The sequence below is a fragment of the Vidua chalybeata genome, chromosome 9, assembly GCF_026979565.1.
Source record: "Vidua chalybeata isolate OUT-0048 chromosome 9, bVidCha1 merged haplotype, whole genome shotgun sequence".
Lineage (NCBI taxonomy): Eukaryota > Metazoa > Chordata > Aves > Passeriformes > Viduidae > Vidua > Vidua chalybeata.
The window spans coordinates 4,182,934-4,209,656 of NC_071538.1; the positions used below are offsets into that span (position 1 = coordinate 4,182,934).

Here is a 26,723-nt window from a genome sequence, read left to right on the forward strand (position 1 = left end):
AGGATATCCTTTCTCAGCTTCATCAAGAGCAAAGAAAATATAATATATATTTTTATATATATTATATATATGTATATAGATATAATTAAGTTTAAATATTTGCAGAGAGATCACAACTACCTCGACCTTGCTAAAAGAAATCTGTACAGCAGAGAAGGGTGAATAGTGACAAAGACAGACACCCAGGAGCCGGACCAGGACAGACATCCATGGCAGCACCTGGGCTCTCAGCGTGGATGGGCCCTAGCCCAGCGTGTGGCTGAGGCGGCACCAGACCCCCGGCCCAGCGCCTCGTGCGGGTTCTGGAGGGAGCAGCAATGGGGAGGAGGCCACACGCCCGCCCTCCTGGGCTCCTCAGTGGCCTGGACCCCACCCCTCTGCGCACAAGTCGCCATCCCCCGCCTGGCTGTCCCTCACGCTCCTGCCCCTTTGCCCCCGCCGCTCCCGCAGCCCCGCTGCTGCCCCTTGGCTCCCCCGGCGCTGCCTGACCCAGAGAGGCCCCTCATGGCGCCGCTACTGGTTCTCCTCGGCCGCCGGGTCGCGGCATGTGCACTCGTCCTGGTCGCAGTCAGCAGCGAATGGGATCACCTGGGGGAACAATGGGACGGCTCAGCCCCTGCCCTGGGACACCCCTGTGCCCCCCCAGGCTCTCCACCCTGCCACGGTAGGCAGACGTTTCGAGCCCTGCTCTTACCTGGGTGCTGCCAGGTTCTGTGCTCACTGAGGAATGGGCTCTGATACAACCTGCCCCCAGCTGAGTGTTGTTCTTAGCCTTTTCCTTTTTGTTAATGTGTTTCAAATTTTGCAGCCAATGGTCGGGTTGAATGTTGTGCCCCAAAAGTCAAACCCTGGGAAGAAGTGTCCCCTGATGGGTGTAAGACATTCAGACTAGGCCTGGCAGTGGTGAGGCACCTTCAGATTAAAGTTTTACTTTGGTCTATTAGTTTTAAAGTTTTAATTTTTACTATTAGAAAGCCCCCTTCATCCACGTGTGAACCTGTGGACCTATCAAGTACTCCTGACTCTTCCAGAAAAACATGAAGATAACACAGCCTTGTCTTCTGCAGCTCTTAGAGGAACTCAACCAAGCTCTCAACTGCAAAGCTGACCTCCACACTGCCCAGCATAAAAGCCAAGGTAGGTGCAGTGTCCTTGTGCATTGTGGATTAAGGAAAGCCAGGCTGGATGGAGGCTCTGTGAGCAGGAACAGCCTCCATGGGGTAGGTGCTGGGTTCATCTAGGGCCACTCACAAGCTGTGCAGCTTTGAGACACCCCGTGCAGGTTGGGAGGCTCATTTCACATTACTTTCTCTACAACAACTGCATGTGACCAAGCAAGCCTGTGTCCCCTTAGCTGGTGGTAACAGAGAAAGGAGGGAGGGCATACACTGAGCATCTGACTCCTGGTTGACAGTGGCCTGGTAATGAGCCATGGGAGCCGAGAAAACAGTTTTCTTCAGAGGTTTTATGCACACCAGGCTCAGAGCCAGGAGTTTTTCTTACTGAAAACATTTGATTTTTCACAGACTGGATCAGCAAAAGAAGGGCTGGAGTGCTTTGGGGATTTTTTGATGTTTAAACCCTGTATTTCTCCATCTGCCTTAAAAGGGATGTAACTGGAGGCTTGTTGAGCAGAAGATCTGGGACCTGTGAGGGATGTAAGCTGGGTCTGGGTCTCCTGAGAGCCATGGGACTGAACCCCCCCACTTTCTACTGTGAACCCATCCTTTATTTTGGCCATGCCTTGCTCTGAGATGCCATGATATTGTTGTGGGGATTTCACTCATCACTCGGGTGTAAAGCCTCTTCTTTCCTATCTCAAGTGGATCTTCCCAGGATTTTATTTTTCCTTTTCTCTGTGTATGTATGCGTGATGAAAGGAGAAATGATTCAAGCTCCACAACAAAGATGAGAAGATCCAAATTCACATATTTTCGCAGTGAGAAATTATTTCATGCCCTGTGATTTGTTTTGCTGTTGGATATGATTAGGAAGAATGGGCTGTGAGTGCTGGATAGCAAGTTAGGTGGGAGGGAAGATTGTGATGGGAGACAAAGAAGGGTCTGTGCAACCCCAATGCCAAGTTGCTCCCTCTATTACTATTCTTCCCTCCTTTTCTCCTCAGAGATGGAGGAAAACATCACTTGTAGCAGATGCCAGTGGAGCATACCAAAAATCCCTTGAGACAGCTCAATTACACAAGGTGACTTCTGACTCACCATGTCTAGCACTATGTCCTATGGAAGCCATTTCTTTGGGACACATTTCCCAAAATGAGAGGAAATCCCATGAACCTCAGTGGGAGCTGGGCTGAGGTTTCAATCACACTGGCCTGAGTCCAAACCCTGCTCTTAATCAGTGCGATGATGTCCATCAGCTTCAGTTGGCTGTGGTTTAAAATCGTGCATTTGTTCTCCGTTCATGGGAGAATTACATTGCAGGCTCGGTTCCACAGCCAGCAGAGCCAAAGAACATAGATAACAGTCACCCCTGAATCCATAGATCCCGGCCAAGGCCACGGGAGGTGCTCTCTTACCTTCCTGGAGGACAGCGTGGAGGAGCAGCAGTCCCCGCCATCATACTGGCAGTACGCCCGGTTGTTGATGGTGTCACACCAGCCATCTGCTTGGAAGGGCTAAGGTAGAGGAAGAAGGTTTGTGAAACATTGTTCAAAAGCATAAGGCTGCCCCAAAAGTAGAGGTCCCAGGTCCTCAGCAAGGCCCACTTCCACCGTACACAACCCCTTCTTCAAAGCCAAAGGGCACCAGATATCCCAGCTGGTGTGGATGGGGCAGCCGGTGTTCCAAGGGCAGCAGCTAGAGGATCATGGAATTGTGTCAGAAGTGTTAAATGGCATGAGCAACCATTCAGAAAACCAGTTTATTGTTGTTTAGTTACATGAGTCATCTGATCAGAGAAGAAGCAGCTGGGGCTGAGAAGCAGCCAGCAATAGCTGAAGGACTATCCCGTGCAGCGGCTGCGACCAACGTCACGCACGGGAAGCGCTCGCAAGGAGGCGTCAGGAGCGGTCAGCAGCCAAGGTTTATTTATCACAGATCCACACCAGCACTGCCAAGCAGCCACTGAACTAGCTACAGGATGGAGAAGCCATTTCTTCATAGAGTGATTAGTAATGAAATGCTTCTTTCACTTCGGGCTCTGTGATTGTACTTACTGGCCCAACAACCATGGCTGACCTCCAGGAGGTTTTCCATCAGAACCTTGGAATCACTGAATGGTTTTGATTGGAAGGAGCCTTCAAGACCATCTCATTCCAACACCCCTGCCATGGGCAGGGACATCTTCCACTGGACCAGGTGTCCAAACCCTGTCCAATCTGGTCTTGGACATTTCCAGGGATGGGGCAGCTACAATTGCTCTGGACAACCTGTGCCTGTGTCCCACCACCCTCCGAGTCAAACATTTCCCCCTAATATGTAGTCTAAACCCACCCTCTTTCAGTTTAAAGCCATTACCCCTTATCCTATCACTCTGTGCCCCTGCCAAAAGTCCCTCCCTGAGCCTTGTGTAGCCCCTTTTAGTCCTGGAAGGTGGTTTAAGGTCTCCACAGAGTCTTCTCTTCTCCAGACTGAACAGGACTCTTGGTGGAAACCTGGCTATCCTGTTGCTCATGGAAGCAACTGACCCATTTCATTGGATCTGGCTGGCCCCAAACAATAACCAGAATCCCAGAAATGCCCAGATTCCGCATTTGATGATGGACACTCACATGTAGCACCCTTAAACTGAATGAGAGCCTGCTGGAAAATGTCACTGCACCGCAATAGCCTTGCACCCACTGTGCCAAAGCCAACATGTGGGCTTGGTGATACTACCAGTAATTCACATGAAAAAACCATGCCAAAAACAGAGAACCCATGTGGCTTTTTGTCCTTGTGACTCAAAAGGAACAGAAATGGGCTCAACACAGGCTAATAACACTTTAGGAAGTAGCAGCAGGGATTATGGCAAATCACCAAGTCTGGTCTCTGCTATCAGTAGCACAGGCCACAGGCCAAATTCAGGCAGCCACAGAGAAATTGAATTAGCCTGGAAGATTTTGGAAGAGCAGAAGAAAGAGCACACCTTCCTACAGCTGGGAAATTGAGGCACAGCCGAGTTAGGTAGCTCACTCAGAAACTAGAATGGATTTAACTCCAATCATTGCTATCACAAACCACATCCAGAGGAGACCAGGGTGCAAATTCTTCAAGGCAACAGTGTTAACACCCCTCTTCTACTAAAAGCATCAGGTGGGTCTTAAATGATTGTGATCAAAGAAAGTTTCTTATACTAAAAGCAGCTTTGAGCACCAGGAGGGCCAGGGCAGAGATGTTTGGGCTGGCAGGTGCCAGGATGCAGTTGGGACTGGCCAGGGCTGCTGGCAGGGGAAGGCTCTTCTGGGTGTGATTTGCTTTTGCAGCCTTCCACGCGGTGGAGTTTTTCCTTGAGCTTTGCTCCATGTGTCATGACTCACTGGCAAAACAACACCCGTTGCTTTGGTAGTTTCCATACAATTATGGGGAGGTTTGCCCATCCCGGCTGCACAGGTCTGAAATGATTTCCAGAGCTTGCGTGCAAGGTGGGGGGAGGACAGAGGCAAGGACAGGATGGAGAGGCTCCCAGTCTCTTACTACACCTATCAGGGCTAACTGCCCCCTCCTCTCACCCAGCCGGAGCCCATACCCCACCCTAAACAAATACAGGCTCCTATGGCAACACTTGTTGGAGAAACTTAACAACTCATGCTCCAAATTACACTGGAAAAACACATGAAGGGAAAATAAAAAATGACTAATTGGACTCGAGGCTCAGGAGAGCCAGGCACAGGGTTTGGGGATTTCTGTCCCTGCTCCTTGCCTAGTGCTTGGAGAAGACTCCTGTGCCTTTGCCTTACTGAGAACCTCCACATGGCTTTGTCTTTGCAAGCAGAAAGAACAAAGTAAGGTGCTGGTTACCCTTGAGGGCACAGGAGCCCTTGTACCTGTATCAGTCTCATTTTGGCCTTGCAGGGATCATGGCAAGGGAGGATGCAGGCAATGCAATCCACTAAGGGCAGGGGATGTGAGAGAGCAGACCCCATACAGAGTCAGTTCAGCCCGTGCTTGAGATGTGTGGCTCCACAGAAAGCAATGCCAGTGATGGGAAAAGGCGGTTTGCTCACGTCTGCAACTCGCAAAAAACACCTGATGACGTTTTAAGATGCTGTCAAGAAAAAGGAAAACACCAATGCCCAGCTGTGCCACATGAAGGTGATGGATATGATCCAGGGAAATGGTCAGCTGGGTCCCAGCTGCCAGAATATGTATCCTCCAGTGGGGGGAGGGGGGTGGTGGGCTGGTTGAAATGTCTCTTTTAAACAGGGAAAAAATGAATAAGGTAATTGCAGCAGCCGCTTTACGCTGTGTTGAGTGGTGGGGAGCTGCTGGGCCAGGCGGCGTGCCACCGAGGCAGCCAGGGAGACGGGCTGTGTCAGCGGATCTCCCGCTCGGCCATCCATCTTCCTTGTTTGTTCAGACAGGAGCTTCAGTGGGGCGTGTGTCAGCACGTGGAGGTGCAGCATCTGGCACTGCCGGGCCAGAGCCCTGCGCTGCCGCCACAAAAATAGTAACAGCAAATCAAGTGCTTGGCAATTTAAATAGGCTAAAAAAACACAGGCTCTCAAAGCTGGGAGCAGGCACAGATGAAAAGTGAGAAAAAAAAAATTGAAGGGGAAAAAGAATGAAAGAGGGAAAAATATTGCAGGCAAAGGAAGGATGTGAGAAAGGACAGGTTAGATCCCAGTGCATCCCAGCCAGAAGCATCTCTGAGTGCTCAGTGGTGGAGTTTCTCTCAAGGATGCTGGGAGATGTCACACAGGCAGCAGTGCCTGTGCACAGTATTTTTCCACAGCCCTTGAAGAGTCCCCAGGCTGGCTCCATCCCTGGGGCTGTTGTCTTGCCCAGCAGGGAGTCCCCAGTGCCATCAGTGAGGCGGGCAGGGTCCAGGCATTTTTATTCAGATCCACCTTACACAGTTTAATTCAATGCGAAAGACCCACAAAAGGGTGCAACAGGTGAGAGAAAGGTGGATCATGAAGACTCAATCACAGATCACATCAGTGCTGGACATATTTCAGTGCTGCATTGCTGGTGTTTGATACACATTATTTTCCAGGAATGCAGGTTTTGCTCTGGTTGAGCACACCTGAAGACCCAGCACCTTGCTTTTGGCCATGCCCCATTCCAGATGCTTTGGAGGAAGGTGGAAAAAAGAAAAAAAAAAAAAAAATCAGCATTCACATGGCCAACTGTGTAACTGAGGAGCTGAAAGACTCCCCCGATCTGCCACTGAGATGGAAAGTGCTCGTCATTTCTATCTGTACACAGCCATTTGAAAGCTGGATTCCAGACTCAGGGAGACAAGTCCAGCCTTAAGAAGCAAAATGCTTTCTCCCAGACTGGTCCTGGGCTTTGTGACTCTGCTGATCCATCCAAGGAGGGTGCATAGTTTGCTTTCATGGAGCTTCTAAGTCAGCATGAATTTTGCTGTCCTTTCATTTTTCCCTTTGGGAATTGGTATTCTGGGCATCAAGCTCAGACAATTTGCATGCTAATTCAACCACGTGGCTGAGAAGACCCATGTGCTTTTGCCCTCCTGAGATGTCACTTTGAAAGCAGCCCTAGAGAAACAGGGGTACCACCATTTGGGCAGGGCCCAGCCCTGGAAAAGCTGCTGCTGCCCTCAGACTCATGCCTTGTGCATCAGCTTCACCACCGGTACTTCTGCTCCCGGGGCAGATGAGTCACTTAGTGGTGGGAAGATGAGTTGAAAACCCAATCCCTTTGGTGGCAGGGGGATGTCAGCCCAAACCAGGCTTCACAGAACCATGGGACATGAACCTGAGTTGCCCCAGGGCTGGAGAGTGCTACAGCTGCAGGGGTCTTAGGCATGCAAAAGAAGCTGTGTCCCAGGTGAAGGTGCTGCCCGTGGCAGGGAAGAACAGGCAGGATGTGTGGGGAAAGGAAAGTATGGGCAGGCTGCAGTAGCCCTTGGAGAGGCACAGGGCAGCTTCTCCCTGCCAGATGTCTCCCCTTCCTCCCCACCTCAGTCACTAGCAAGATCTTTCCAAAAGCTCTGGGAGGTCCCTGTGAGGACTTGAAGAGTGCCCAAAGCCTTGTTAAACATCTGGTTCACTTAAAGCCCCAATACATCCACCACCCCAGCTTGGGTCCCTGAAAACTCCCCCTCCCATCCCTGTCCCAATCCCTCCAATGTCCTTCCAAACCACTGTTCCCCTGCAGAAAACTGTCAGTCCTTAAAGCCAGAGATGTGACAGGAGCTGGCTAAAGTGATGCTACAGAACTGTGTCCCCAGGACGCATCCCTCTCCTTACATACATTTGTGCTGGTGAGGCAGAGAGCCCGGTCATTCTTGGCTCTCCCTGCTTGCCCAGGGAAGTTGACTGGGAATGCAGACTGTGGGAGGAAATGACAATGTTCATTGTTTGGATTAAATATTTTTCTTGGCCCTCTCTCTGTTGCAGTGTCTTTTCTTTTATTTTTCCTCCCCCCCCTTGACACCCCAAGCACATTCACTTTCCTTCTCTCTTTTTGGAGGCTCTTTGGCACAAGGAGGAAATCAGCTCTGAAAAACAGAGGGGGACAGAGAGGGAACAGGTCTGGCTTATGCTCAGAAAGTTTTTGGGATGCTTTTGTGCCCTGAGCCACCCTGAGCAGTGAGCAAGGTCTACCTGGCCCATTGTAAAGAGGGAAGCAGGGTGAGCACTACCCAGAGGAAGAGACCTCTAGAAATTTGGAAACAGGAACATGGGACCAAGTGGCCTGAAGAAGAGAAAAAAAATCCTACAGACTTAATGCTTCATTGTCCATTTTTATGTCTTCCAGTTTCTGTCCCCTGAGCTATCCCTCTGCTCCTTTTGAACTGTGGCAGCTGTCCCCTGGAGGTACATGCCTGTTGCATGGCTTGTTGGACACATCATGGACCTGCCTCATCACCTCAGACACAGACAGAAAGCAAAATAGAGAAAATCCAACTCCTTCTGAGCCTGCTGGTCAACCTGAGCCACTTGTCAGCTAAGCATGCAGATCGCTTATACCACATCTCAGGTCTCCAGAAATAACTGTTCCAGCTCCAATGTCTTCTCCCCACGTCTCACTACAGAAACAGAGGCTTGCTGCTTGAGAACATTCTCTATGTACCTGAATGAACACTTTAGGGAAGAGGTGGTGGGCTGGAGGGTTGTGACATCCTGCTGCCTTATTTCAGCTCATGGACCGTCACTGGTACTGCCATACCACCTCCCAGCAGTCTTGGTGTGGAGCTCTAGCTGTTCTTCAGGACACAGGGGTCCCTTGGACACAGATTTCCTGCAAACAGCTGGGCCCATTTGAACCAGTCTGTGCTGAGGTTGTGCAGGATTGGCGTCTGTAAGGGGGATGCAGTGCACAGAAGCTCCAAAGGCTGCTGTCAGTGGCCATCCTGGGAGAACAGGTCCTTGCCTTCACGGTGCCTGAAAGTGCTTCTCTGTCCCAGGCCAGGATTTGGTTTGGACACACTTCTGCTGCAGAAGTGAACATGTGGCACTTTGGACCCTGGATGAGGATGTGTTTCATTAACCCTCTGCACTGTGCTGCAATGAGGCCTCACGTCTCAGCAGAGCACCATCTGGAAAGGTCTTTGCACAGTCCAAGGACAAGAGGGAAGAAAGGGATGAAATGCTGGTGTAGATCACCACATCAGAGCAGATCTTTGCTTCCATCTAAACATCCATGTCTATGATCTATTTATGGTGAGTTCCTCAGCCTTGTCCTTTTTACACCCTGATCTCAGTGCTAACAGAAGAGAAACAGAAGCAGGGACGGGGAGAGAGGAGCAGAGGAAGTTGCTGTATGTCAATAATGCTCCTGGCAAGCATGGTGGTTCACCAATTCACAGGGATACTGCTGGGACGCACAAGAGAAGGCAGGGCTTCCCGTGCCATGAGCACCAGCCTGCCATCCTGCCCTCAGTGGCTCGCCTGCTGCTTGGATTAGAGCCCTCAGTGGCTCTCCTGCCCAGTCATTTGTGCAAAATATGTTACAGGATAGAACGGGTTATGGAAAACAAGCCTTGAAAACCACAAGGGCCTCCTGACCCACTTGTATCTGATTTCTGCCAAGTTCTTGTTACAGATCTTAAACAGAAAGAAAAACAATGTACAAGGGATGAAGGAGCTGAAGGGGAATGAATATTCGTGTTGGAAGAGCAGTTGGCTGGGCTATGCTTGGGGATGTTTATTATCAGAAACGACTCATTGATTTTTATTTCAGCGGGTGCTTTCAGTGGTTTTCCACTCCATCTATACCACTGGCTGCACGACTGTGACTGCTGGGAGGGGAAAAAGTGGGACGTGGATAGGGATGAGGACCTGAAGGCACCTGAACTGGAGAGGGCAGAGAAGAAGCAGCCACAGGTCAGCACATCCCAAGTGCAGTCCTGCTGGCACAATGTGGTTGGGGAAGCTGAGGCTGCTCATACCTCTTTGGGGTTCCACCACTACTGGTGGTGTGTCTGGGTGCTGGAGCCCTACCCATGCCAAAAGACCCTCCATCTTTTGGGGTCCTGTGAGCCTGACCCTGCAAGTAGGGGAGGGGCACCTATCCCTTGTCCTTGCACCCTGCTGCTGTGATAATTTTAATTCCCTCTGCTTTGTCTCTTAATAGAATGATGCTGCTACAATCACACTCTATGTGTGTGCAGAGGAAAGAGATCTTCTCACTGTTTAGGAAAAGCACACCTCAGCTGAGATTTTTGGAAGAGAAACAGATTTCTTTGGGATCATCCCCTGGAAGGCTATATCCCATGCTGCGCAGCCCACACTGCCCATGCCAAAAGCAGCATGAAAATATACCCAGCAGGTATGTAAAGAGCTCCCCATCTCGCCTTCCACCTCCACAGCATGAAGGGCTTTGCCAGTCAGAGGTCAGGTCTGATGCAGAAGTGACCACTACCTGCAGTCCTTGCTCCTCATGCTCCCCCACCATCTGTACAAGCTGCATTAAACAGGGTGAAAAGTACAGTACTGCCTGGTCCAAGAGAGAAGAAAGATGTGTAAATCACAAGAGAGTGACTAAATTCTGGCTACGCTGCTGTAGTTGCTCTAGAAAGTCTCCTTGGTGCAGCTGGGGTGCCTGTAGTCCTCATTGCCTTAAGCCTCAGAAGTACAAAAGACTTACCAGTTTCCTATGTTGAGTTTTGCCGTGGTACAAAATCCGAGACCCACGAGTCTGGGATGAGTGAGAACGAAGGGTCTCCAGCCCCAGTGATATTGAGGAGCAGAGGCAGCTGGAGCCCAGTTGCAGTGCTGTCCCAGGGAATAAGTCCTGCCCTGTCTCCCATCGCGTGAAAGAACAGCAGATTTTAGGTGACACTTCCCACCATCCTTATGCATATGCCTTCCAAAGGGTTAATTCTGACTGAGAAATGGTGGAGATAAGCCACAGATGTGCCAAGTGAAGGTTTTGTGCGTGCTGGTGGGAAGAGCTAAGGATCCTTCAGCGTCCTTCACTACCTGTTGGATCAAGAGACTCAGGAACAACTTGCAACCGCAAACACACTTCAGTCCCTATTTAATCATTTCCATTGTAATACCTCAGGAAAACCACAAAACAGAGAACAGATTAATGTTTTACGATTATGATAACATGACCAGCAACACGAGAGGGCAGAGAGATCTTGTCCTCATGCAGGGGAGACCTGAGAAATTCCCAGCAGCTCATGCTCACAACAGTGTTCTGTTCTCTGCCCATCTTCATCCAGAGCATGAGGCAGAGACCTCAAGTCAAAGTCCATTCCAATTAACTCTTTGCTACCTGCTCATAATAACATGAAGCTGGAGGTGAGAAGGAGGCCAGCATGTTGCACAACATGTTGGCTGCCCAAAAAAACCTGCCCAAGTTCACTCTGGTCACTGCAAGAGCAGCCTCGCTTTTCCTGAGTGTGTTTGAGCAGGACAGTGGTGGTTACCCTGTCCTGTGAATAACATTGGGTAAACACAATGAGGATGAAATAAGTGAACTTTTGCACCTAAACCACATCTACAATATGAAGCACAGGAGCCCCTGTGGTGGGAGACAGATGGGTGCAGGTGTAGAGCATTGCACTGACTAGGAGGTGCTCTATAGCAGCTATGCTCATGCACAGACTGCTTTGGACCATGGCAGGAACAGTCCAAGGAGCAACCTGGATCTCTGTACATGTTGTCTCTTCCTCTGAAGTCAACAGTCTCACTTGCTTTTGAGCACAGGAGGATGATACATCAGAGGTGATCACCTTGGGATGGCTTTGGAGAACGTGACCCAGATGCTGCAAACACCTCCCTCACAGCAGTCAAATGCACTACCAGGATCAAAACCACCTCCTCACAACCCATAGTGGAGAGGAGGGGTTTCTCTCCTCCTCCACTCGCCTCTCCTGACAGCCCCAAGCCCCCTCCCCTTGGTGCTGCCATCTGTTTTTCTACTGATGGCAGGGGACGAGATGTTCCGCTGGCCCTCAAAAGGCAAAGTGTGCTCAGCGCTAACTTGAATTCCTGACGGGCTCCTGGAAGGGTTTGCATCCCTCCCTCCCTCCCTGATGTACGTGCCTCACTGCTCCGGCACTGGGGAACTTGGCAAGGCACAGCAAGAGAGCGGGAGGCAGATGGATGACCAGATTAACGGAAAGAGAAGGGAGGTGGGGAGAGGAGTGAGAGAGATGAGCAGGCAGGCTGATCCACCGCCAGCATAGGATAAAGATGTGGTCCCTCTTTAGGGAGGGAGTGAGAGTCCCTCTAATGCCATTGCATGGTGACCTGGACTTTCCAATATGAGGCAGAGCTCCAGATGGAGTTGGGAAGGTTGAGCCTTGGCTACTGCTCCCATGCCCCGGCCTGAAGTGACTCCACCAGAGAGAGACAGTACGAGCTGCCAGGTGGCCTGGATTTCTGTTATGTAGGGTTGCTCCCCTCACTGTGGCATCCAGAAGAGAAAACTTCCAGATCCAACACACACTTGGCAGTCAGTGGAGAGACAATGGAATCTCCAAGGGGTGACTCAGACCTGAGGTGACATGGACAGTCCACTGGAACAGCATTTCACTGCCCAATGATGGCACAGTCTGGGCTCTTAAAGGAGGTGTCTCCACTGAAGGTCTCCTATGAAATGAGAGGGAACCTGGGACTAATATGACCCATGGACATGGCAAATGAAGCTGAACATGTGTGTGAGGGGGGCTACCATGCAGTGAGATCAGAGTACAGGTTATATTATTTCTCTACCCTGCTCCTGCTGTGATGCCTCTATATCCACAAGGGATTGGGGGAAGTGAAACAGCCTCTGACAACTGCAGAGTTTTCCTTCACAAGGAGGAAGGCAGAGGGGAATAGGAATGAGGATGGAAGTCAGCACAGATGAGGTAGAAACAACATTCAGAGTATTCTGTGGTCAAATGGGGAGACTGATGACATCTCCCTTCTTGCCAGTGCCAAGCAGCAGCTCCCAGAGCAATACTTTGAGGCACTTTCAGTAAGAGTTACTCTTTACAGCAAGACAATGATTACCATGAAACTCGTGTTGGGGGGAAAAAGTTAATCTAGGAAAATTTGGATTATTGATCCAACCTTAACAGCTTGCAGCACCGTAGGAGGAAACATATGGAAAAGAATAAACCAAGACATGTATGAGAAGTGAGGAAAAGGAAAACAGGGATGAGGAGGAGGCTGGGAGCTGTATCAAAAAGGAGAGCATAAGGGCGAAAGAAACTATCTGAGGATGAATCTTCACTAGTGCTACAGTGAGTGACTGTGACCTTAAGAATAGGTCTGCCCTGATGAAACTGCTAACAAGGAAGAAGGCAGTGTTCCACAGAGGAGGATCAGGATATCTAACAAATAGTTAGATGACCTGAAGGACTAGAGAGAGAAACAAGATGACATTCTCTCGTATAAAATTGAAGGCAAACTCTTATACTGATAGCAAAACATCTGCTGTTAGCTTGGTGCTCATCAGCTGGAAACAAAGGAGGAAGAGAAAGATCTGGGTGTACTTGCTGACCTCAGGATATCTGAACTGCCAGACTGATGCAACTGCAGAAACAACAGATATAGTCCTGTGTCCCATCAAAAGAGACATTTCCAGCACAAGGAAGCTTTATGCAGGGCTTTGGTGAGACCTGGGATGGAAGAATATGTACTGACTGCTTGGTCATTCCTGATGAAACAATAATTGAAAGCAGAAAAAGCACTTAAAAGTCTACAAGGGTGATGAAGAACACGGAATCTCTCCATCTTCTGGTGGGACACTGCAAGATTTTCGCTTGGTTAACCTCCTGTGTGCCAAGAGTCCTGCCTGGGACTGCTTTCTAAGAATAAAGGAGAGTGACAAGCACATAGGAACACAAAGAGCTCATGTTGGCTGTGAGCACGTTTGGGTGGTTGATGAGAGCACAGTGACTTACACTGGGGCTTCAGGTACTCACTGTGTCTCTCTCACACACACACAAACTGGCATTTTTCATCACTCCCTATGGGATCTCTCATTGAACACACAGACACAAGGTGAAGCACAGGAAGCACAGAGGGGTCTGGTGTATCTGAGCCTAAGGGAGAGGCCTCACAGTTGTGGCAGATGTATGTTACCTGAGCTGCACAGGAAGGGAAGAAGAAACACCTCACACTCCATTGGCTTCTTTCTTGAAAGGACCTACTCCCAGAGAGCAGAAGAAATTCTCCCTTGCTAGCAGAACCACCACAGAGACAATCACTCAACCATCTGGTCTGCTCTTCCACTTAAGCCATCCCATTTCAAACACATTACCCCAGATTTGTGCTAGAAGATGTGGTTTAGAAGACACAGAGCTCCCAAAATGTCAGAGGATCACTAACTTCTGGTACTCAATCACCAAACACCTCTCAGGCACACATCACCTCATTCTCCTACTCTTTCTGCCTGTGTCTTGCAGTAGACATGCACAACACAGCATAAAATTTGGGAAGTAATTGCTGCACCTTCTGTAGACCATGAGGTTTCCTTCCTGGGGATGTGCCCCCTACAGCATTGCCCTTTCCCCCACACTCCAGTTGACAAAGAGCTGAGCTCAGCAGAACAAGTGAGGAAAAGCAATCATTCGCATTGAAATGAGCACAAGAAAAAAAATACAATCAGCAAACCCCAAAGCTATTTTTGGTGTGCAAACTCCATTTACATTTTCCTTTTTGGTAAAAATCCCAAATTTTCAGCATACAACATTCCAAAATCTCCCCTGTTTTTCCTTTTATCCTCGATCATAATAACAACTAGTACTTGACAAAGACTGCCTATTTTTAATTTCCTTTGTGAACTGACTCCAGGCTGCCTATGATTTTCTCCTGCCTGGTCATTATTCAAAGCTAAATGAGTGGCTAACCAATTTCTGCAAGGAATTCTTTGTCTGCAGATTCTTCAGAAGCAGTTTGTTTTGCATATACAAGGCTGGAAATCCTGATTGTTTGATTTGGACAGGTGAATCACACAGGGCTTTTCTGGACCCATGTTACTCTAGAACTGCGGTTCTGGTTAGGGAAATATTCCAGCTTGGAGTTAGCTCAGGCTTTTGGGGGATACCCCTTGCCAGTGAAATCCTTTTGCTAGAATATTCTGCCCGGGCTGGCCAAATAGAAGCAGGCAAGGAAGGAAATGGGTTATTGTGCAGCTCTTGCTCCCCAGCACCATCCTGGCCATGGGGACTCTACCCAAGGATGCTTCCTCTGCTATGTCTACTCATCCAGCAAGCCCTGGCCCAGCTTGAAGCAAACATAAGGTCAAAGCTGTCTGGTTTGTGCTGGAGCAGGTCTTCACTGCCAGGAGCTCTCCTGCAAGGAGCAGGCAACTTGTGCTGGGGATGCGGAGGGCTTACCTCACACGACTGGATGCAGTGAATGACAGAGGGGTCGGGATACCACCGCAGCCTGCCCGTGCACACGATGTTCTGGGAGAGAAGAAAAAAAACAGCAGTTAGGTGAGGTGGATGAGGCGGGGAAACAGCCAGAAGTGCTTTCTGGAGCTAGAGGGTCTCCTGCAGCACTGCCTTACTCACTGTGGGGCAGAACAGCAGTGACATCCCCAGGACCCTCCTGGAACCCTTGAGGCCCTGCAAACCCAGGGTAGCTGCAGCCAGGAGCCCACAGACCAGGGCACACTGTTCAAGGCAGAGGCCAGATGTGTGTGTGTGTGTGTGTATGGAGATGTATATTGGTTGGAGCTGCTGATCTTGGAAGTCTTTTCCAGCCTTAGTGATTCTATGTTTCTATATTGATACAAAACTGGAAGAGGACAAAGGGAAAGGACAGGGACTGCCTGAGAAGTGGGTTGGGCTGGCAGTGCCACCATAATGTCTGACTTGGCCAGGAGCTGCTGCTGGGGGTAAGTCACAAGAGGCTGGAATCTACCATCATATCTCTGTGTGATGCTGAATTCACCAGCTGGTCACCACTCAGTGCCTAGAATTGGCTCAGTGATCCCTGCTCAGGCTCTGAAAACTGCATCCTGGGAGGACTCATCTCCCCAGACCTGACTTGAAGTAGATACCCCAGACTCACGGTCACTCTGAGGTTCTCACTGGTATTTACAAACTCAGCTGTTGCAGCCAGATGGACACAAGAGCGAGATGTGAAGGGCTCAGTTTCCCGGCCCTGGAACGCACCGCCCTGCTCATTTAGCTGGGGTTTGTGGGGAACACTCATGATTACACAGGGGGAAGAAAAGCCCCGCCGCACATGCAATTTCCTCCTTGTAAAACTCAGGCAGCCTTTGAAATCTGAGGCCCCATAAAACACCATCTGGCCTGTGAAAGTGTCCTAGGATGCCCTTCACAGCACAGGAATTGCACAGAGGGATAGGTATGTTTTCTCCCAGCCTCTTTTCATATGTTCAGTGGCAGGAAGAATGGCTCCAGCATTCCCAGGTGGCATGGCCGCTAGAGATGGGACAGCTCTGCCCACATAGACCAGCTGCAGGTCCTTCTGCAGCATCTTTGGTCAAGACTGTGATGAGGCTGGAGTGGGATGAGGATCTGGCCCTCCTTGGCCAGCACAGGGAGGGCAGTCCCAGAGAGGGGCAGCCTAATGGGGCAGAGACTGGAGAATTCCAGAGCCCACCAATTCCTGCTCAGCCAAGAGGATGTGTGCATCCCAACCCCATGGAGTTGCTTCATATGAGGTTGTTGTGCAACTCAGATGCCATTTTAGCATACTCAGATCAGTATGCTCTTATTCCAGGCTGGGAAATAAGGGCAGAGAGACAAACCTGCTCAGCTGTGGGATGCAATGAATCAGAGCTGAAAGCAAAACAGGACTGTGCCTTCTCTGAGTGGCCTCTGCAGTTCCTGATGTTGTTTGCCCCAGCCTCTCCATCTCATGGAGCATGGCAGCTCCTGGGAACAGCAAACTGTTGGAGGCTTGGGGGAGCCAAGTGGGGAGCGGAGACAGAAGCCAGGACAGAGAGGAAAACAAGATGGTCTAGGGAGAGAGCTCCTGGCAAAGGACAGAGCTCCTTCTTAAAATAGTGTCTCCTCTCCCTTCTCCTCCTCTCTGCAAAATGCTTCCCTTGCACGAAAGCCTGCAGTGGTGGTGAAAGGGAAGCCGAACGCCACTGCCTCAATGGGCCAAGACATCCATCCCTCAAAGGCAAGGACTCCTTCCAAGGCTCGTGCTTAACCATCCCACATGCCCCAGGCATCCTCACCCCCCCCCACCCGGCAGCCGCATGCCATGGGTCTGATTCAAGGCAATGCGCAGTAGTATCCACAGGCATGATGCTGGGCTTCCTGCGGCTTCCCAGGAGGAGGGGAAAGCATTTGGATGGGAGCACCGGCTCCTGGGAAGAGTGTTTGCTTTTCTTTGTTCCACCTCCTTCCTAATACATCTCGTTTTTATTTTAAGAAATATTACCCCAGTAGAGCTGCTTCTTGGTAAAGTCGTGCCATGAGGATCCAAACTATTTGAGCTATTTGAGCTGCTTTGCCTACAAAATGAGTAAGAGGTGGGGAGGGAAAGGCTCCCCTGTTCCAGCAGCAGAGGCACCCAGCCGGCCAGCGGGTCCTGGCAGCTGGAGATACCTTTCAGCTGACAGTGCCCTGCCTCTTCCTTGGCAGGGAAATGCCTGCCTAGGACTGCATCTCTGCTGCCAGGTAACTGGGGACCCAGGCTTACACTGTGCCAGAGCCAGCTTTTGCTCTCCCAGCACACTGGCTGACAATAAACAGTAGCTTAACGGGTTTAGGCACACAGCACATCCTGAAAAATCAGTGGGATTCTTTCATTAAACTTCATATATTGTGGTATCCTGCAATTCCTTGAAAGCTGCTTGGGAGCTGATTACTATGCTGAACTTTGGTATAGGAGAGCAGGAGGATGCGTAGTAGCATCTACTGCTTGTCTTTACAAGTCTTACCCTTTTTCACCCAAGGCAGAGATTTTGGGTTAAAACACCTTGGAGATGGAGAGGGAGGGAGGGAGGGATGGAGGGAGGGATGTTCCTTCTCTATGCTGCCAGCAACCCCTCTGCTAGAAGAATTCATCTCCCCTTTTACCTGGACTCTGGTGGGCTGCAGCCGGTGATCCATTGTCTCAGCGGTGACATTTTTGGGCAGTATGACGGGGTCACTGGGAGGAATGATACAGGAAGGAATACACACAGCACCTGCGGGAGGAGGGAGACCCTTGAGGACCTTACTTGGTGCCAGGCATCTATGTCCTGTAGGAGGCCACCATTAATGGTAGAGACAGATGTAGAGGGGACCCTTTTCCTCCCAGCCTGGGATAGCAATTCCTTCCCCAAATCCTGAATTATCCAAGAGCCTACAGGAGTTGTGCCCAATTCTCTTCTCCCAGATGAAAGGAAAACTGAACACAACCTAAGAGAAAGATTCCAACCTTGATGGCAGGACATGAGACCCAGCATGAAAATAAGTCTGGCCTGGATGTTATATGATGTTTGCTGATGTGTTAAGAAGTGTCTCTCTAATTTTTCTACCACAGAGAATCCCCACTGCCTTCCCATGACCCAGAAAGAAAAAAAAAAAGGCTGCAAAAACCACCTTGGAAAAACAAGTGGGATCCCAGTCCTAATCCTAGCCTCGCATCAGGTCTGTCCTCAGCTTAACCTCAGTAGTCCCTGTCATTAGACTGTCCTCAGCCTGGTTTAGCCAGACTGGGATGACTGGTGCGTTATGGGCTGAGCTCAATCATCCTGCCCAGAGGGATGCTAGACCAGATGCAACAACCATGGCTGAGTGTTGCAGGCTTTCCTGAAAGCACAAAGCAAGCAGGTCCTGCAGACAGAAATGGATGATGCGGTCCCTCCTCTGGTGATAGTGCCCTGTTACACTCAATTGTCACTGCAGCTTTTATGGCTTTTATCTAGGACTTGTCACATTAACCCTGCAAACAGCAGCAGTAGTAGGAAGTAGAGAGACCTCAGGAAAGCTGGAGGGCTATGGATCAGGAAACGCGCAATGAGCTGGGCTTGCCCTAAAGACAATCCCTGCTGCTTCTGAAAAGAGAGATGCTTAATGCTGGAGACAGCTTTAGATTTGGGTCTTGCCCAAGAGTACAGGCAGGGTGAGCACAAGGCTAAAACCACACCTGGCTCTGTGTTTATAAAGATCATGGAAGATTAAACAGAACTTTATTTCTGTTAAGTGGGGATTGGTACAGGAAGAGTCCATCTATAGTCTATTGTGACTATCAACTCTCTGGGAAGACTGAGTCAACACAAGGTTTGGTTTTCTGTTTGGTTTTCCTCTGCCCTCACCTATGCCATGCCCCTGCTCACACTTGTACTCCACGAAATTCAGCTCCGGGGGTGGTGGGCAGGTGCCCTGCAAGCTCTCACACAGTTTGAACTCCTCTGTCCACAAGCCCTCCTTAGTGCAAACGATGGGAACCTGCAAGGCAGAGGGAGAGCAGCTGGTATAACTTGCCCTGCCTGGCCACTGCCCATCTCTGGGGCAGCACCGTGCAAGGACACCCCTCCCAGCAGCCACATCCAGAGAAAAGATCCCCAAGGCAGCTGGGTTGCAGCCATATGGTCCAGCTTATGTGCACTGTCCACAAAGTCAATTGCTTCCCAGCTGCTGCTGGATCCCACCAGAGGAAATCAGCTACACTTCTTTTGACAAGAAGTGTTCCTTTTCTAAGCATTGATAAGATACCTGGGTGGGAGAGCTGGCAGGCAGCAGCCTCCATGCCCAGGGAAGCTCCTTGGTGAGCACAACTGCTACAGCAAGCTTGCCCATCATCCCAAGTGCATGCTTTCATAGCAGCTCCCAAAACGTACTGGAAACCCCCTACTTATGCTTTCTGACCCTTTTCACACAAGATAAGCCAGCTTGCTTAGGATCACTGCTTTCCAGGGAGCAGGTGAGCATCCCCAGGCAGCAGCCTCCATGCCCAGGGAAGCTCCTTGGTGAGCACAACTGCTACAGCAAGCTTGCCCATCATCCCAAGTGCATGCTTTCATAGCAGCTCCCAAAACGTACTGGAAACCCCCTACTTATGCTTTCTGACCCTTTTCACACAAGATAAGCCAGCTTGCTTAGGATCACTGCTTTCCAGGGAGCAGGTGAGCATCCCCAGGCAGTGGTGCACCTTGTGCCATGTATTGGGCCCAGCAAGACCAGCTTTGGGCTTGTAGAGGGACTGCTCCTTGGTGGTTAAATGGTATTTGGCCTTGGGGATAGGTCAAACTGTTGCAGGGCCCCTCTGCACAGCAGGGCACAGGGAGCCCTGCACTTTGTAGATGCTCTGAAACATGAGGTGTGGTCCCCTTTTTCCCCCCTCTCAGACACTCACCTGCTGTCCCTGCTGCTCGCAGTTGAGGACACACTGGCTGTCCAGCTCGAAGCCCTGGGTGCAGTTGTACATGCCCTCGAAGACAGGGGGCGGGGGCTTGCAAACCACGGGGACACAGTGTCCCTCTTCCCACTGCCCGCTCTCCAGGCACTGCACCTTCAGGAACTTCCTGGGGAAACACAGACACCAGACTGGCCTGGAGAACCCCAAACACTGCACCTTGGCTGCACCAGGCATCCCACAGATGTCAAGAACAGACTGATGACATCTCTCCTGGAGCACGACCATGCCCCTGCTGTGTAGGACTTTCCCATAACATACAATCCCTCACCATGGCCACATCTTCCAAAGGGGCACCCCATGCTTAACCAGGACCCTTTCTTCTCCTCCCTGGGGGGATTGCACTGGTCTAGGAGCACTGGATGCATTGCCCTTGCACTCGCCACCCCGCTGCTCCCCACCTCTTGTGGAGCGCCTAAACCATTCCTCCCACAGTCCCTGCAGGTCCTGGTCTGCTTTGTCCCACCGCCAGTAGCTGTATACTTTGCTGGATGGAGTTTGCCTCCACCAATAAATCCTCTGGCCTGTGCCCAGCTACTCCTGAGGCTTCTCTTTGTACTCCAGCCAGATCTGTCAATCCTGCTCTCGCCAAGGGGCTGCCGTGCTGTAGCAGACCAGTACCACCCTATGCTGCTAAAACAGCCCAGACACGAGCTACTTGCCAAGAAAAGAGAGAAAGAAAAAGCCCAGGAGTGAAGCCCACCCACTTTTCAGTCTCTTGTCCCTGGCAGTGATAGAGGCACCACATCTTTTACACAGAGGCATCAAAACTACTGAGGCATCAGGCTGGCCAAGCACTGCTCTCTCAGCAGAGGACATGTCACTGCCCTGATGGGCTTTATCTGAGTCAGAGCTGATTGCTCCATCCTTAATGAGACTTTTCCCCCCACTCCTGTCCTCCTTTACTAGACAGCACACTGCAGCTGCCTGCCCCTGCCCTCTCCCACCACAGGTGCCAGCAGGCAGGGCTCCAGGCGCCACGTTAGGGAGTTTATAGCCTGCCACGGGTATGTGGAGGGGCTGCCAGGGGTTAGAGAAACCCCTGGGGGAAGGCACTAAATTGCCCCTTGTTCTGACAGAGTGTGGGGCCATCCATGTGCCTCTTAACACCTGGTGCAGGGTCGTGACATTGTGTGGGGCCACCCAGCTGTGCCTCCACACATGGTGCAGGATCACACAGCCTGGAGAAGCAAGGGGACCCCATTTGCACTCTGCTGCCAGAGCAGGGGTGTTCCCTGTCAGATTTCTGCTGGAAACTCTTGGATGAGACATTTTAGAGGTTTTTGCAGCATTCTCATATTTTAAAATATTTGCAGCTCTTGGAGAGTCCCCTTCTGCCTTCAGAAATCAGGGATCCATTTTTTCTCAAGACTGTATTAAGGGACAGTGACTTCCTCCCAAGGTGAATGCAGGCTCCAGCAGGTAACACTGAGGCAGACAGGGTAGGGATGCAGCAAGTCCACTGGCACAGAGCTCTGCACAAATCTTCCTTCCAGCCTGCCTGATAAGTGAGGATGGCTGTGGTGTGAGCACCTGAGCAGTGAGGGCTGCCACAATATCACTCCTACAGCAGCAGCCTTGAATTAACCAAGGGAACTGCAGCTATGAAGTATTTCAGAAAGCTGGCGAGGAGGAGGGACTCTGGATTCCATTGTAGGCATCTGTGGTTTCAGTCCATTCCTCATTTAACTTTCTTGTTTGCCTTCCCTTTCCATGAGGATGGTAGGCACTGCCTTGCAAACATGTCCCCATCAGACTTCGCCTTCTCCCAAATCTGACTGAATGCTTTGCCCTGCCCAGGTTTAAAGGTAAGCAAAGGCACATGCCAAGAAGTACTAATCCATGTTGGATATCCAGCTCCACAAGCAGCATTTTCCCCTTCTTGAACTTCCTGGCTCCTGATCCAGCTGCAGGACTTGGAAAGGGTAAAGCACTGGGGGTTCTGGAGATAGACACAAACTGCTAGTGTGAGGTCACTGAGACAGCAATACCTTAGGCACTGAGCAAACTCCTTTAAAGACCAGGAGCATCTCAGCCACACATGACTTTTCACTGGCCACTGCACCTCCCTGTTGCTCTCCAAATCATGGCAGAGGCCCTGTGCCCAGGGAGGCCTGGGGAGATGGGTCAAGCACAGGGAGGACACGCTGTGGCAGCTGCAGTTTGCTCAGGTGCAGGCTGTGGTTTGCAGCCCCATCATCCTCACAGGGGCTCCTCGTTTTGATGTGGTGCTGCAGTAACCCTCTCACAGCTCTCCCCCAAACCCGCACCCCTCAGACCACCTTGCTCTGGAGGCTCAGCCCACTGCCAACATCCATCCAGGGACTTGAAACACAGTTAGCCCAGCCCAGGCTGACCCTGGGGTAGAGGGTGGGGTATGGACCAGTCCCCCATATGTGAAATAAGCAGTTCATGTGGAAGCATGGAGAAGGGAAAGGAGAGGCTTTAAAAAGAAGAAAAAAAAAAGTATATACATAAATACACACAACTTCACAGGAGCTTGAAATTTCTGGACCCACCCTCAACTTCTTCTGATCTGGGTTAGTGGCACTTCTTGAGGATTAACAAGGAAGCCAGGAAAATCAGAGTCAACCCTCCAACCAGGCCAGCCTAATGGACAGAGGAGGCAAGGGAGATGTTTGAGGCCAGCAAGGGCTGTATCTGAGGTGAAGACACAAGCACATGCCCGGCTCCAGGAGCTGAACATGCAGGGATCCAGCCATCTTTTGAGGCAGCCAGCTTGGGGGGGAGTGCTGTGCGGGAATGGTGACAAATGAGCCTAAAGCCTCTTCTCCTATGGCAGGAGACTGATGGTTTCATAAAGAATAGGGGGAAAGGAGAGAGATTTGTCAGTAAATTGAAAGAAAGCTGCACCAGCATGTAGGACCCTCCACTGCTGTGCTCCCTCCAAACAGCCTGGACAACCTGGGCTGTAAATGCTCAGAAATCTTAGAGGTGGAAGTGACAGGAACATGGTTGACAGCCTGGATTTTCTTTACCTGGCTCTTTGGCTCCCACAGCTGTGTGTGTTTGCCCTTTATATGGAAGGGGCCAGATACAGACAGAGGCAGTGAGTACCTTTGTGCCCACCACACGTGCTCCTAGATTAGGCTGTCCTGCTTACCCTGCTGTGAACTTTGTTTTGTTCCCAGTCCCCAGTCTGCTAACTCCTTCCAGTCCCCATTTTCTCCTCCATATTCTTCTACCCCCTCTCCTTCTTCCATGGTCTCTGCTGTTTTTGAACCAGGAGAAAAGGAAGAGGAGCCAACATCTCCATGGAAGCTGACTGGGGACTCTGCTGGGCTCCCTTGATCTCTGGTCAAAATGCAGGCTGAGACTTTCAAATTTGCCTGAAAATACCAAAGTGGTTCTTTGCTTCATTCCCCCAAGCTAGCAGAAGGAGCTCAACCCTTCACAAAGGCAGCTTCGAGATTCTCAAATCTCTTCTCTCCAAGGAGTCATCCCACATCTGGCAAGTGAAACAAGTCCCCTGAAGGGTCTGACCTTTTAGGCCCCCAAACTGAAAGCATCCTCTCAACATTAGAGTGCTCCTCTAAAGGATCTCCTAGCTATTATCACAGAATCATGAGATTGTTTTGGGTTGGAAGGTACCTTGAAGATCATCTTGTTCCAACCCCCCTGCCATGGACAAGGACACCTTCTACTAGATGAAGTTTCTCCAAGCCCCATCCAACCTGATCTTGTCTATTCCTGTCAGAGATCTGCTTCAGATAGCACTTCATGCTGGAAGCAACAGCAAGGAGCACTGTGGGGGTGATGCCCTTTCCCCCAGAGTATCTGACCCCTGGCTTTCAGGCCAGCACTTTTCCATGCTACAGCTCTGGGTGATGCTGAACATTTCTCCTTGACAGTTCATATCTTTGTGTGAATCAGATGTTGGGTCGGTACTGCCATGGCACAGGTTCTGCCTAAATCCACAAAGCACAAACGCATATGTTAAGTTTCCCTTGTTACCCTTACATTGGAATTAGAAGTGAAGTAGCCCGGCAGCTGGAAGCCAGGCTGTTAGGTGGCCTCTCCAGGCTGATAACAGATCTCCTTTAGGAAGAATAAAAGAAGCTTTACCCTGCATGTCAGCATTGTCAGTCAGATGAACCTGCCAGCAGGCAGGCAGCAACTTCCTGGCAGGATCTTGATTACACAATCAGTATTTCCTCAAGGATCCCTATTGACAAGCAGTGATTTCCCAAGGGCCTTTCCTCACCCAGGTTAATAGACAAAAGCATCTCCAGGACAACTGATATCTTCATCCCCTTTCTCTTCCACTTAAACTGTGGGAAATTAATTTCAACTATGTGCTCAGCCCCTTCTAAACATCCTTACTGCTCCTGCAGTAAAATTCAAATAAAAACCAGAAGTGAGGTAATTGCATGAACATCTGTGTCCCGGATTATCTTCACTTGCTGGATCCCAACCATAGTTCAGGCCTGCTTAAGGTGGGCAACTCCACATGAGGAGCAAAGCTAGAGCTATAAGAATAATTCAAAGGAAGCGTGACTGTATTTCTAAGGGTGAGCTAGTTAGTGGGCATGAGGAATCTTCAGTGTCAGTCACAGATTATGCTTGACTTTTGCCCAATATATAGTACACATAGAGAGTCTTGCTTCTTTATACCTAGACACCTGTATGGCACTAAATCCTTTAGCAAGGCTTGCACTTGCTGGGTTGGTGGACAACACTGAGACAATAGAAAAAGAACTCAATTTTCTGAACCCAGAGAGACAGCAGAAGACCCTAAAAACCCGATGTCCAAATCACCAGGTCAGACCTTACTTTCACACTAGCACATCAGGAACCTGCACCTCACCAGAGATGGTTGCTTCCACAACTCCCCAGCACCTCCCTTTCTCAAAAACTGGCATGATCAAAGAGATCCCCAAATCTCTTTGATCAAAGAGATCAGCCTCTCATTCTGGCAGCTCCCACCCTCTCCTTGCCAGGGCTGAGATACCAGAAGGATTTCCAGCAATCCAGGAACTGGATGGCTAAGAGCTGCTACACCACACCAAGGGGTTTGTACTCATGCTGAGTGTACACCAAAAGCTCCTGATGAGATGATACAATTTACAAGTCCAAGGAAAGGTTTTTGCTTGGGCTGCGCCACTCACATAGGAGTTAATCTGCACTATAGGAAAGCAATACTTTTTCTGGTTTTGTTAATGTGGGTTTTGCATTCCACCATCAGAGAGGTCCGATGAAATAGCAGCAGTGACAACTGCAAAGGGGAAAGCACGATGTCAACGTACATCGCTATGAAAACGTAAACCGCTTTGCATGATTTTCCTTAACTTGTCTCACAGGCTGTTCAGACCCATATGGAAGTTACTCACACATCAGAGGAGCCTCAAGATCTCCCAGGGGTCATCATTTTCACCAGCAGTTGCTGCAGTAGGACAGAGGGGGCCTAACTTTGCAAGCTGAGTGGATCTGTTTGAATGCCCAGTGCCTGAAGCGCCACAGGCACAAAAGCTGCTCTAGAGTTTGCAAAGCAGTCCATGTGATCGCTGCCATAATCGTCATTTGCTCAGCTCCCTTTGGCCCAAGAAATGCTCCTAACACTGTGAAAAGCTGTTTACAGAAACCACTTCCTTCATTACTAGGCAAGAAATTTGGCAACTGCTTCCCACTGCACAACAACTCTACCCCAGAGCAAAGAAGAGATGAAGTCTGCATCCAATTAAAACTGGAAGGGGGCATTAAACAATTAACACATAATTACCTGATCTGGGCTAGAATCAAGACTCTGGGGAGGACCGTGCCAGTGCCAGGGAATCTTTAGTGACCGAACCCAATGGGGACTTTGGCTGGAGGCATCACAGACAAAATGCTGCTTTATCCCCCAGCATCGCGATATTGGCTGAGAGCAGGGCTAGCGAACCACCAGGAATTTTTCCCCAAAGCATCAAGAAAAATCTTCTCCCATTGAAATGCCAATGCTAGAGATTAAATTTAGCCAAGAGGCACAGTGGGTGAGATGTTAACTCTGACAGAAGGCAGCCATTCATTCTTGCAGTGCCTCTGTTCTATGTTTTATTGCTTTTAGGAAAGACAGAAGCTGCAGGAATCTGCCAACATCTTGTAAATGTCTAATTACCTGGGAGTCTGCAAACACTTAATTTGGTGCTTAGCTTTCACAGAGTTACAAATATGTTGAGGTGCACAGGAAGATCTGCTTGTTTCAGGTTAAAGTACTTAACACACCCGTGTGTGCAACAGCACCTTGCTCCCACCAGGTTCACCTAGACCTGGGAATGCCTCTTGTATTTCAAGAAATCTGTGTGATCAGAGCAAGCTGCCCTGCCTTCTACCTATCAAGCCAGGTCTTCGAGACTGCTGTTGTCCTATCACCTCTGCTCCTTGCGCACATTGGGAGGAGGAAACAAATGGTAATAACAGACCTGCCAAAGACTTACTTCTTAGGCTTGTCTGCTGTGCTCTCGGCCACGTGGTATCCAGGTTTGCACTTGTAGCGACAGACCGAGCCCACGTCGTGGTTGCCCTGCAGGCACCGAGGCACCAGGAGCCTGGCGTTGGCCACGGCGGGAGGCACGTCACACTCCAGCTTGCAGTAGGCTTCGGGCAGGGACCAGAGACCATCCTCCAGGCAGGTGAGCCACTGGTTTGTTCCTGACTCCAAAAGAGAAGTCACGTGTAGGGTTACATCGGAGCCAGGAATGGAGTCCTGCTGAGGGGAGCTCAGAGCAACCAGCAGAAGCCCTTTTGTTAGAGTGTACACTGATACCAAAAGGGGCAACAAACAGAAAGACCATCACCTGTTTGGTCAGGCTGTAGC

At 50.2% G+C, this 26,723-nt stretch overlaps 1 protein-coding gene and 1 long non-coding RNA gene across 3 annotated transcripts in view; one reads left to right on the forward strand and one right to left on the reverse strand.

Annotated features, from left to right (window-relative positions):
• The first annotated feature begins 505 nt into the window (after positions 1 to 505).
• LOC128792135 (uncharacterized) lies at positions 506 to 7,496 on the forward strand. Of its 2 annotated transcripts, none has more exons than XR_008432322.1 (3): positions 506 to 664; positions 972 to 1,137; positions 6,157 to 7,496. It is a non-coding gene; the product is annotated as an uncharacterized LOC128792135 (long non-coding RNA). The 2 variants fall into 2 exon arrangements; XR_008432321.1 differs by lacking the exon at positions 6,157 to 7,496 and adding an exon at positions 2,126 to 2,419.
• The window catches only part of PAPPA2 (pappalysin 2), an 87,563-nt gene continuing 61,345 nt past the window's right edge, over positions 506 to 26,723 (reverse strand). Inside the window, exons 16-22 of the mRNA XM_053950297.1 lie at positions 26,344 to 26,557; positions 19,850 to 20,018; positions 18,810 to 18,942; positions 17,587 to 17,696; positions 14,914 to 14,985; positions 2,537 to 2,635; positions 506 to 588 (exon numbers count right to left, since the gene is read on the reverse strand). Of these exons, the coding sequence (XP_053806272.1) occupies positions 514 to 588; positions 2,537 to 2,635; positions 14,914 to 14,985; positions 17,587 to 17,696; positions 18,810 to 18,942; positions 19,850 to 20,018; positions 26,344 to 26,557 (872 nt within the window). The 3' untranslated portion in view covers positions 506 to 513. The remainder of the gene's footprint in view (positions 589 to 2,536; positions 2,636 to 14,913; positions 14,986 to 17,586; positions 17,697 to 18,809; positions 18,943 to 19,849; positions 20,019 to 26,343; positions 26,558 to 26,723) is intronic.